The sequence below is a fragment of the Cinclus cinclus genome, chromosome 5 (genome assembly GCF_963662255.1).
Source record: "Cinclus cinclus chromosome 5, bCinCin1.1, whole genome shotgun sequence".
In the NCBI taxonomy this organism is placed as follows: domain Eukaryota; kingdom Metazoa; phylum Chordata; class Aves; order Passeriformes; family Cinclidae; genus Cinclus; species Cinclus cinclus.
In genome coordinates this window covers 47,978,777-47,991,268 of record NC_085050.1, presented here as the reverse complement: position 1 = coordinate 47,991,268, position 12,492 = coordinate 47,978,777, and the positions used below count along the sequence as shown (strand labels likewise).

Here is a 12,492-nt window from a genome sequence, read left to right as displayed (position 1 = left end):
ACCAATTCTCCTGAGATTTCCCAGGTATATTTAAAACATCAAGAAACATGTTCCAAACCTCCGGTTATTCAAATTTTGTTGTCTGGGGTTTTCCCAATGCTAGTTTTCAGCTTGGAGCCAAAGTAGGAAAGAATGAAGAGGCTGATTGCACAAGGCCTAATCATGTGAGGAGGTCTGGTTGAATGACATCAATCTGTCATCAGGATTCCTTATGTAAGTAAAGCTTGTAGAAAATCCTGTTCTGTAGCTGCTATTCCTGTTAAATTAGATTAGCTGAGAGCCAAAAGTCATTATTTAACCTAATCAATGTTTATCTGGTAACTTGCAGCCTGAGCTGTAGATTCACAGGCATGGAAAAGCTGGCTCTTGCTTTTGGAAATGCATTCATACACCTCAGTGTGAAATCAGCTTAGGTAATTGGTGCCCTTGTTTATCTGGATTTATCAACTCTATTAACATGGTTTCTAGGAAGGTGTCACTTGCTAGAGCAGCTTTAAGTGGTAAGATCCTTTGGCCCACCCTGCTGGGAAGTTAAATATGCCATCAAAATGCTCCTACATCACATGTGTTACCAAAAAGAGGAGACAAAGCCTTGCCAGCACATTGCTCCTGCAAGAGCTGAGTGCAAGCCATAGCCTATGGCAGAATGTTTGGAAACTCACTGAAAGATGTTAATGTAGATTTATGGTAACTTCTGGACTGGCCTCTGTGCTAAACTGAATTTTGTTACCTTAGTGTTTTCAAATAACACATTTTTAGGGAAAAAACTACATTGAGTTCTGTCTGCTAATTAGCTTATTAACTAAATCAATCAGGGAAACAAATGTGCGTCCCCAAATCTCCACTACGAAGTCCTCACCACATATGTGAAATTGCACCTTTAAACCAGGAAATTAAAGACTAAAAATACCCAAGTGGCTAGGATTTCCCTAGCAGATGGAAAGGAGATTTACAGCTATTTCAGCTTCAGCTCCTTTTGAAAATACTGGCTCTAAAGATGTGTTCAATGCCTGGAAACAAGATGAGTCTACAGTGTGCACAGAAACTGAAGTTTCAGAGATTTGGGACATGAATAGGCTCAAGTCTGGAGGTGGTGATATTCTCCTGGACAAAGCCTCATCCCACTCATTGCTTCAGCAAGTCTGTAAACTGACAGCTCTGCTTCCTACCTCAAAAGCTATGGATGACTTTAACATGATGCAAATATGGAGCTGGGATTTAATTTAAAATTAATTTATTTAACCAAATTTACTAAGATTTTAATGTCATATGTGTAGGGGGGAAAAAAAGTCAAATTACTCCACATGTTTCAAATTTTGCAGTCTTAAAAAGGCAAGAGAAAACCTGTATGTTTTTTGATTTGGTACCATCAGCCTAGAGAGTTCCTGAGTATACCTGTTAATTTATGCATTTGGGAACTTGTTCCTTTGGCTTCTGGGGTAAATAGAATCTATCCGTTTCTTTGTGGAATTTTATCTTAGAAGGCCCATATTCATTGTTTCACCAATGGTTAGTATTTGCCTGGTTTTTGTTAAAGGGTTACCTGGGAATTAACTGGATGTTGCTTTTCTCCACTTAGGCAACAGGCTTGTCAGTATTTGCTGCGACTATGCAAAATCTGTTTCATGTGAGATGTGGACTGGGTCTTGAAAAATATAATGACCTGGACACAAAGACGGTAGGTAGCAGATTTTTAAAATTATTATTATTTTTCATAACACATTTGATGGGTAAGTGCTTGACAATAAGAATGGTTAGGTTAACCTTGAAAAAAAAAGCCAATTTTAAAGCAAAGAAACTACAAATATAATGGTAAAAATCACCGACAAGACTAAAAATTACGCAAGCAACAAAACCGAAGCTGACTCTTATTATGTATTTAAACTCTTCTTCATTCCCCCTCCCCCCCCTTGTCGCTGGAAGTCCTGTTAATTACGTTCATTAGACACATGCACTGCTCTTTGAAAATACTTGGTTGAAATAATGACAGCAATTCTTCCATTATCTGATTTTTATGTATTATGTGAAAAAGTTACAAAGCAAATACCAGCCTTAGCGTCAATTCCTCTACTGGTAAGAATTGAAGTCGACATCCCCAACGGCTTCCTCCATCGATTATCCCGTCTCTTGAGTTCAGCCTTTCAGACCTCTAGTGGTTCTCCGAAATTTGCCCACATCTTCTCCAATTACTTCTGAGAGTGTAAACAGCAGTATAGCAGACAAGAACCTTCACCCTGATCCTGCCAAAGTTTGAAAGAGCACAATGTTGTCCAGCTGTTCTCTATGCTCTCCATACAAAGGCTTTTTGCAGCCTTGGACTGAGGTGTAAATCTTGAGGGTTGCTAGAACTCTGTTAAAAGAAATACCAAAATAATGCACTGGATGCTCACGAAGAGGATAAAACTTGGGTCTTCTTTCCCTTACAAGTTCCCCAAACCGCAATCAAGATAGACAAAAAGCTTGCCTTTTTCTTTTTTCCCCCTTCCTTGTCTACAGTAGTATGCGGGTAGCTGGTTGGTCTGTTTGGGTTAGTTTTTTTAAATTATAAATATTTTAAAACACAAGGCAACTATTCTATATTCATGTATGCAAGGACACTTTTGAGTGCTTGAATCCCTCCCATTATAGACAAACTGTGCTAATGGTATCAAGAATGATTAAGACTCATGTCACCTACTCCAGTGATCAGGGCAACAAAAGAGAACGCAGGGTTTATGGGGAAGGGAAAGTAAAATGGATGGTGGGAAGGTGGGCTGTGCTGAGATCTCAATCAAAAGTTTGGGAAATGGGATAGAAAATATTGATACGGGGAGATGTTGGCCTTGCAGGGGTGGTGTGGAGTTGGGAGACAGTGCAATGGCTGCCATGGCTTTCTACCTCCTGCTTAATCACCACCACAACAACAAGAAAAAAGGTTTCCACAAGCCTATATACCACCCCGGATGGGGTGTACTTTGGTTTTGATAACTCTTTGCCAAATCTCCTCTGCGGCCTTGGCTACTATCTAGTATTTCGCAGTCTGCTCTCTAGAGCCTTTGAATGAAATTCTGCTTGTGTGGCAGGCACTCATCCTGCTGGTGCTCTCCTGCCAAATACAGGGGCAGCTATCGCAGGAGCAGGGCCCGGGAGCGCTCTTCATCGTCTAAACTGGTCATGCTTGAACCTAAGGTAGATTCATTAACTTTATGATTTTTAATAGCACGGTGTGTTACTTTTCGAGCAGAAAATAGCGGGGACTTCAATAGCTTAAGCAGCACCTGCCGAGAAACCCCGCCACAACCCCTTCCGCTGCCGAGTCGCAGCGAACCCGCCTCCTCAGGGCGGCACCGGCTCAGCCCGGCCCGGCCCCTCATGTCGGCGCAGGCGGAGAAGCGCCGCGGCACCGGCGCTGCCGCTTCCCGCCCCTTTCCTGCCTCTTTTCCTGCCGCCGCCGGCTGCGCTCGGGCCTGGATTGCCGCGCCAAGGCCGCCGCGAGGTGAGGAGAGCGGGCGGCGACAGGGCCAGAGCCGCGAAGGCGGGCGGGGCATGGCGAGCCCAGGGTGGCCCGGCCGGGCGGGCGGCGGTGCCCAGCGCCGCGGGAGCGCCCCGAGGGCGGCGAGTGGGGGCTGCAGCTGCCGGGCTCTGCTGGTGTCGGGGTGGTTCCGTGGGCTCTCTCGGGGTTCCCCGCTGCGGATCCGAGGTGTCGGTGTTTCCGCATTAGCCCGGGTGGGCAGGAACTGGGTTTGAGCCTCTCCCCTCTCTCCCCGCCTACTGAACAGGGAGCCTGCATCGACTGGGATCAGCCCCTGGAAGCTCCGGGTGGGTGGGATGAGTCCAGGCCTCTATGCTATCCCAGCGCGCTGAACAGCTAGTAGTTAACTGTTTCACCCTGCGCTGACTCGGAGGTAAGAATACTGTGAAACCAGCGCAGCGCTACAGCTCCTGTGCCTCTTTGCAGCTCTTCAGAGCATCTTAGTCCTTGGTAACATGTAGCTTCTCGGTTTGTCCCTGGGTTATGTCATGCAAGCAGCTAAGGCTTTAAAAAATGAAGAAGATTACTTAAACAGTTAAATACAAGGCTTATATTAAAACTGATAGTTGAGTTTTAAAAGGAAACAGACAAGTGTTTAAACCTTGAGCCTCTGGTAAGAACTAGGACATAATGTTAGAATTACTTTTTACATGCATTTCTTTGAAACAGATTCTATACTGGTGGAATAAAAATGAGAAATTACTTGTATGCAGAAATACACTGACCAGGTTTGTCTTACAGTCACATCGCTATAGTGTCATTAAATCCTTGAGGAAGGAGGTGTTTTTCTCTCCCTGACGGGTGCACTGGCAGCATCTCAGTGCAGTAGGAGTAGAATGGGGAATTAAAAAGTATATTGAAAGAGCCACTGTCAAATGAGTCTGTGTGAAACAGGTGGCTGAGTTTCTCTTGCCAGTTGATCACACGTCCTAGTTGCTTACAAAAGAAAGCTGTTTGAGAGGGCATAGAGATTGAAATGGTTGTCAGCAACCACAGCAGTGGAAGGTATTTTTATCCAGGCGTGGATCACCTTCCCCATCTTAGTACCACAGTCCTTTTATGTTGTGTAGTCCCGGAGTGCCAGTGCTGTTTGCAGAGGGTCACTGTGGAGGAGCAGAACAGCTGTTGTCTGTTATGAGATGGTGCTGGCTTGCTTTGAGGGTGTCTTCCAGTCTTGTGTCTCAGGCAGTGGCTGAAACAAAGGCCCTGATTTAAGCAAGGACTGAAGCCTGTTACTAAGATGTGGTATGTTGCACTCTGGCTTGAGATCTGGTTCTAGTAAAATGGTCATTGCTTGTCTTCAGCCCATGTGCCCATGTCAAGGGCTTTGGAGGTGCACTGAAGTGGCTGGTGGTATGGACTGTGATGGAGCTGCCTCATGCTGACTGCCTTGAGTGCTAGCACTCAGTGTAGGAATTAATATCCACACTGTGGAAGAGCTTTGTGGCTGAGATTTGTGGCCTGTGTCCAGTGTAATTCTGTTCCTTGCTGTGCTATTTCAGTGCTTTCTAAAAACCAAAAGGATGAATTTTGGGTCAGAATGTTGCAGTCGCCGCGTTCTGACAGACTGAAGGTACCATACCTCAGAAATGTTAAAATGTTTGCCAGAGTCACCTGAACAGTGTACAGGAATTAGAATTCAGGCGGGTTTGAAAGCTGTTTTAGGGTATATCTGTGCTCTTCAAAAAAAAGTCCTTAGTATTACTGTCTGGGCTCTTACTTTTCAGTGTCAGGAGAGAGAGGGTTGTCAGCTGTGTGTAGTTTCCAGGGCAGTTTGTAGAAAGCTGGAATAAAATATGTGACCCAGAACATTAGTTCCTATCACTACTACAAAAGTAAAAATGGGGTCTATTTTGGTCATCCTGTGTTTGGTGGAAGTCACCTGCCAGGCTCAGGAAACACCAGTTCCCAGTGTGCATTAGTAAGAAACAAGGTGCCCAGGGGCAGCTTGTTCCTAATCCTAGTGCTTGGTTATCACCAACTTAACGATGAAATCATCCTTGTTAATAGCCAAAAGCCTTAATAGCACAAATTATGTTTTTTCTTACAATCCTATCAAACTGTCTAACTGCAGTGTCTTAGTTAAATGTTGAAATAATTCAGATCTTTGGGTGTTGGTTAATTCAGTTAACTGAAACACTTGTTTCTTAAGGGTTTTCAATTAACATAGAAATAGTGCAGCACAAATGCCGACTTCTAGGTGTTCTAGCATTCTTCTATCTTCTTTTCAAAAAAACCCACTGATCAAACCAAGTTGATTAGCTTGGAGCTCTTCATATAAAATGAAGTTGCTCTTTCAGTAAATCTAACTGTGGCAAATATAAGAGGTAAGTCTTCCATTTACTCAATGGGGAAATTAATGTCTGTTTGTATTTTTAAAGCATTTATTGAACATTTGGGGGTTCTTTTCTTCTGACTGGTGTGTGTTTTCCTTACCCAGGTGCTGTGGTGTTCCACAGGCTTCTTAATGTTCAGAGGGATTCCTGTGTATCATCACTTTTTCGTATTTAAATTCCTTTAATGAAGAGCTGAGTGGGGCAGGGAGGGGGTGTCAGCTGTGAAATTGCATCCAACATAACCAGCTCATTTCTTTTTGTAACCCTTCTAGTGTAAATAAATCACACTGAATCATGGCAGCAGACTCTATGGAAATTGATGATGCTTTATATAGGTAAGATTGTCCGATTTTTAAGTGTTGCTCCTGCCTTTTCAGGAACACTTACATATACATGCAGTAATTTTGTAATTTCATTCATCCCTCAGCCTTTGCTATGCTTCTCAGTCCTCATCATCAATATCTCTTACCTCCAGACTTCAAGGTGTTGGATCTTGAGGGTTTTTTTGTAGATTAAAAAAAAATACTTATTTTGGTTTAGTTTTGTTTTAATTTGTTAAGTGGGAGTGTCTTGAGATCATTTGGCATGGTAATAGTTCATAAAGTCTCTACTGGGACAAATGTATCCCTTTAACAGCATGGTGGGATGAAAAGCTTCTTTGTATATCAAAAAATAAATAATTTAAAAAATATTTGTATGAAGAACAAATAAGGCTTCTTTTTAATTCGGTGCAGTACTTCTGGTGTTGTGTCACTTTACTTTTTGGCAGTAGGCTCAGGAAATTTGTTCTCTTACTTGGTGAAAAAGGTGATGTTTAGAATGGTATAAGTTTAATTTGTACAGTTGGAAGTTGGGACTCTTCCAGGTTTCAAGATCTGACTACAGAAGCTGTGTCATCCTCTGTTTTGAAGATTTCTGATAACAAAGAAATTCTTTTGCATGCTTGTGTCTTCAATAGTTAATTCCAAAAACTTTGTTTATCCTGCAGAAGTTTTGCACTGATTTAAAATTATAACTTTATTTATGTTCTCTAAAACCTGGCACTGACAAAGTCTGTACTAATGCATTTTGCTGTATACGTTGTGAGTGCAAATCTTATATTTGCTTGATAAACATTTGAAGATTGTAAAAACGTTTTTTAATGACTGGGAATTCTTGACTTGCTTTAATATGCTCTTGATTTCATTTGTATCTTGTTTTGATCTGAGTTTGTCTTTGCTGTAGTCGCCAGAGATATGTTCTTGGAGACACAGCAATGCAGAAGATGGCTCAGTCCCATGTGTTCCTGAGTGGTATAGGTGGCCTTGGTGTGGAGATTGGTAAGTTGGGTAACATTTATTTATGAAGACACAAGTGTGTGTAAGCATACTGTCCCAGAGTACTTGTAAACCTTAAATTTAAGTATTTATTATATTTAAATGTCTGAACTATCAGAGTGAATTTATGTGTGCATGATGCATATTACTAATGTTGCAGATGCAGGAAAGATCCTGGACTCAAGTTCTCATTATATTAGAACAACATTTCAAATTTTACTTTAAAATGTGCTTCTGTGTGAGCCAGATTCCTTTACCCAAATCTTGTGCCCTGGGTGAAGGTTTAGAGTAGGTAATCCAAGTTATTCTTTAAGGCATCTGTATTAATGAATGTATTACAGGAATAGCTGTAGCCCAATTTTTTTCCATGTGTGAAATGGAGGTTGTGTAGGAGAATATAACTATTTGTTGAAAATGCATAACTGCCCTGATACAAGAGACTCTTCAGCAATTTTCCTTGCTCCTCATGAGTTTTGGCTGGTTCGTGCCTATTATTCCTTCAGTTGGCTCTAGTGGTTCTCTGCACCAGACGCTAGAATAGAGTGATGGGGTTTTGCAGTTTGTCATTACTATCTTTGTAATCATAACTGTGGGATGAACAGCTGACAAATAACAAATATAAAGGGTCTTTTTAGCCTTGCTTATGTTATTTTGCTTTCAGGGCTGATGTAAAATGCTTGAGTCAAATGTAAAAGAGAAAAAACCCTTAAGCTATGAAGTTCTTAAAAATGAAATACTGTTATTGTCCACCTGAATAACTATCCAGTTACAGATTTGCAAGTAACCTGCAATAGTCCCTTTCTCTGTTTTTGCTTTGTTTTCATTTTTTCAGCCAAAAACATAATTCTGGCCGGTGTAAAGGTATGTAAAACAATTCCGTTGTTGGGTATTCTTGGGTAAGCGTGAGAAAAAGGCAAAACACTACTAGCTAATTAATCTAAAGTTTCTGAATCTGTTTTTCTGTAGAAGGGTTGCAAAACATTTGAGAACCTAGGGGTGATAACTTTAAATAATCTGGATGTTCTAGTGGTACAGTCAGAATCTCACGTTAATGTCCACACTACACTCTGAAATAGCTCATAAAATATTTTAGCCAACTACTGATTAGATACTGAATCCTTTTGTACAAAGTGTTTTCTCCTAAATAGTGTGGTCCAAACTACTCAAAAGATGTTACCTTGTTTTGTCATCTATTAGAATCCTTTTGTGTAGGCATTAAAATGGTTGGGTGTTTTATTCCAACAACTGCTTTTGTGCTGTTGGGATTAATTTTATTAGCAAGAAGCCTTTTAAAACTCTTCTTTCCAATAGAAAAAATCAAATTAGTCCATTAATTTTCAGATCATAGTTGCCCCTGTATCACAGTCTGGTATCCTTGATAAATAAATGCTGTCTGTTATCACTGCAGACTGGGAGGAAAATGCTGAATGAAGTGCATGTTGCAGATATGTTTTGCTCTCTGAAACAGTAAGAGTTTTCTTGGGAAAGAGGTTGGAAGAGCTTGTTCTTATATATGCTACAACTACATCTTCTGCAGTGTTAGTCCTCCAGTATTTTATGTGGGGCTTAATCCATGTTTTTGGTTGTGATGTTGTATATTTCTTCCAGCAAATGTTTTTTGACAAACTTTCTTAGGCTCTTACAGTTCATGATGCCAAGCACTGCACAAAATGGGATTTGGGGATCAACTTCTTCATCCATGAAGATGATGTTACCAGTCAAAGGAACAGGTTAGTGAAGTCTTTGGAGTGAGGGAGGACTGAGCTTGCCAGTCTCATCAGCATCAAAAACGGCAGTTTGTTGTCCAAGAGCTGGTAGTACATATCAAATACCTGTTAAACCCTTTCTTTAGAGTTGCTGCCTGTGAGTACAGCGCTCAGGTAGATATTAGAGGAAGTCTAGACTGGGACTGAGGTTCTGAGTCACAAGTGTCACTGCTTGTAATGCAAATGTAATAGTGGGGGCCAGCATGCATTTCTTCCTTGGGCTTTTTCAGCCACCTGTATAAGACTGGACAACAGCCATGACAGCAGACCATCCGTGAGTCCTGTGGGATATTGGACACAGCAGTTTTCCTCAGACCTGCTAGGAATTGAAGTGTGAATAAACGAATTGTTGGCTTTTGCCAGGAGACATTGTGAGAGTCTCTTGGTAGAGCATGTGTAGTATGAAATTCTGTATTGAAAATGCAATTTTGTAGATACATAAAAAATTGAAACCAGCTTTTCTTTCAGGGCTGAGGCCACACTTCCTCGTATTGCAGAACTCAATCCATATGTCCATGTAGCAGCATCAACTGTGCCACTAGATGAAAGTACAGATCTGTCTTTCCTAAAGCACTACCAGGTATGTTACTCTTAAAGCAGTTGAGCATACAACTTGGATATTTTATGTAAGTAAATAGAATGAAGAACTTTGAAGTATGTTTTGAGATGATGTAAAGAAAACAATAGATCTTGTATTTGGACTGATGAAGTGTTGTGCTTGTTTTTTTTCAAGACTGAAACAGTGGGTTTATGTTCCCACCACTTTCTTAGAACACTTACTATGGAATTTGCTACGACAATAAATAGCTAAGTGGGGTCACTGTACAAATTTTTTCTTTGAAGGTGAAACCGTGACCTTTCTTTGCAGCCACATAGCACAAATGTTCTACATACATTCTGTGTGCTGTATTCCAGGCAGCAGAAGCTCAGGCTATATAATTAGATCATATATGTATGTAATGAAATGTAACTGTGGTGGAGTGAGGGCACTTTCAGTTGTTCAGTCAGCTGTCTCCTGCCTGTGTGCAAGGCTCAGTCTGAGTGGGGAACCTTTACTGTGTGGCTTACATACAAGCACACCAGGGTTCTGAATGTCCCAGCTACAGCAGGCCTTGTGTGACTGAATGGGTTGCAGTGCATGTGCCTTGAAACCCAATATTGTCCTAGGCATTAAGGGAATATGTGTAGAAATTTGGTGTCTGCAGTTTTATGACCACAAATACTGGAAGCCTATGCAGACTTGCTGGTGTGTGCTGATGAGCATTATTTGTATTTGTTTGCTAGCTTAATCCTAAACTTGAAAATCTACGTTTTTGCTGAGATTATCCATAACTGTATTGGTAAATATTCTAACTTGGTTTTGAGTTTCACAGCTGCAGTTAAAATAAAAAAAACAACCAACCAAACAAAAAACCTGAGAATTTGCTGTTCCTGCTCCTACTAATTTTGTTTCCAGAACTTGTGGGGTGGTAACCAATCTTGAATGAGAAAACTTGTTCAAGACTCTTTCTCTTAAATGTGGAAGATAGGATTCAGAACACCTAAGTAACTTACTGTAGGTACTAAGTTTTCCTATAGCCTGAAGATACTGATTACTGTCAGTGTCTTAGAAATATTTCTGTTCTTGTTCACAGTGTGTCATATTGACTGAAGTAAGTCTGTTGCTACAGAAGAAGATTAATGACTTCTGTCATGCTCAGCAGCCACCTATTAAGGTAATAAAAAAAAAAAAAGCAATGCATTAATAATCTGTACAGTGAGCATTCTGGACCTTCAGGGTGTTCTTTCCAAAAATGGAGAAAGCTGGTTATGAGGTACAGAATTCAATGCAGATGGCATGTTGACAGAACAGCAGGAATTTTGGGAATATTGCTGCTACTGGTATTATATGGATACCAGCATAGGTAACTACAGCTTAATTAAAAAGCAGTTGTGTTAAAGAAATAGTTTTCACTGTTAACTCAAAATGGTTCTCTAAACGGAAAGAATGTGCTGAGATTGAAGGACATGCTGAGGCTGAATGTAAGAGAAGTAGAAATGGCAGCATTTCACTGTGTAGTGATATCGTTATTCCTGTGTTGTGAATGGGCTCAGAAATGCTCCTGCAGGTTTAAGGTCTGTTGTCAGTGCTGTGCTATGTAGTCAGTGGCCTGAGTACGCAACAGGTTTCCACTGTAGAATGAAACCTGCTGGTGTTCAACAAGGTCCAGTGTGAGGGATCATGTCTTTGACTTGTGCTGTTTTAGGGATACTCATGATTTTTACTTTCTTGTAGTTCATCAGTGCAGATGTGTATGGAGTATGTTCACGTTTGTTTTGTGATTTTGGTGATGAATTTGAAGTGCTGGATACAACAGGAGAGGAGCCAAAGGAGATCTTCATTTCAAATATAACACAAGTAAGAGATAAGTCTTTGTGTTGCTATAACTGTTTTTAAAAGGACTCTTTGAAAAGGAGAGTGCCAGAGTGCTTCACTTGAGTAGCCTGCTCAAGCAATTTTCATTTGGTAAGCAATTTAAAATTGGTGCTATAGAACAAGCCTCCTGGTTGTTACTTACTGTGTAACACACAATGCTGATTTTTTTTAATTGGAGTGAGAGGGAGAGGAAGAAATGAGGGAATGTAGAAAGAAGAGGATGTAACTTTGGTGTGGGAATAGGGTAAATCTTCTAAGGAAGCCTGAAAATAGGTGTGAAAAGAGCCCTTTTTATAAGAAACAGCAACACTTACAGGTGGGCTACTGGAATAATCAAGGGGATCGAGAGCATATTTTGAAAAGAAATTTAAAGGTTTGTTTTAACCTACCAAAGCAGAGAAGGTGAGAAGGGAATATTATTGCTCATACTTCCAGTGCAAAATGTTAGGATGTCTGTTTAATCTTGTATTATTGTTTTATAAAGGAAAGTTACTTTAGGTCCTCTTTTGAGCTCTGGAAATCCAGACAGGAAGCTCACTCATCCAGCAGCAAGTCTTTTGTCCTATCTCCAGTCTAGATAAAATAATAACCAATCTAGGAGGGGTTGTACAGCAAGTTGGATTTGGTCTGGATTAAAGCTTATGATGATTTGGGTAGCCTGTTCTTAGTGCCTTTAAAAGGAAATGGATGACTTGATTGTACTCATTAATTACATAAGGAGTACATAGCTGAGTTTCATGGCTTGTGCTGATTACCTGCCAAGTCAAGGAATGAATATATATTTGTATATATGTTCTGTGTTTAATAATCTGATACTTAAATTTAGTTGTATATTCTTCCACTCTGAACTGTAAAACTGATGAGAATTAAAACTCAATGCCAAGTGGCTGTTCTTGTCCTGTAGACAGGGTCGAGGTAGCACTGTATCCCTAAATCAGAGCAGAATTTTCTCCAGTCAATTCCTTTGCCATTGTTCATTGTCCACAGAGAATGTGGTCCACTGTAATTAAGGTCTATGCCACTTAACTGAAATCTTTCTTATACTGGGGACTCAGGAGGGGATGAGAGACTTTACAGGCCAGTCTTGCTTGCAAATCCACCAGGTTACAGCCTGAGGTGCAGCACAAGGTCTTGATGAGCTGTGTTC

General features: G+C 40.7%; 1 protein-coding gene across 1 annotated transcript in view; it reads left to right on the top strand.

Moving 5' to 3' along the window:
- Positions 1 to 3,445: 3,445 nt before the first annotated feature.
- Positions 3,446 to 12,492, top strand: part of UBA6 (ubiquitin like modifier activating enzyme 6) — a 28,104-nt gene continuing 19,057 nt past the window's right edge. The window contains exons 1-9 of the mRNA XM_062493747.1: positions 3,446 to 3,475; positions 3,759 to 3,884; positions 6,120 to 6,182; positions 7,072 to 7,166; positions 7,996 to 8,024; positions 8,799 to 8,893; positions 9,398 to 9,509; positions 10,564 to 10,644; positions 11,205 to 11,327. Of these exons, the coding sequence (XP_062349731.1) occupies positions 6,142 to 6,182; positions 7,072 to 7,166; positions 7,996 to 8,024; positions 8,799 to 8,893; positions 9,398 to 9,509; positions 10,564 to 10,644; positions 11,205 to 11,327 (576 nt within the window). The 5' untranslated portion in view covers positions 3,446 to 3,475; positions 3,759 to 3,884; positions 6,120 to 6,141. The remainder of the gene's footprint in view (positions 3,476 to 3,758; positions 3,885 to 6,119; positions 6,183 to 7,071; positions 7,167 to 7,995; positions 8,025 to 8,798; positions 8,894 to 9,397; positions 9,510 to 10,563; positions 10,645 to 11,204; positions 11,328 to 12,492) is intronic.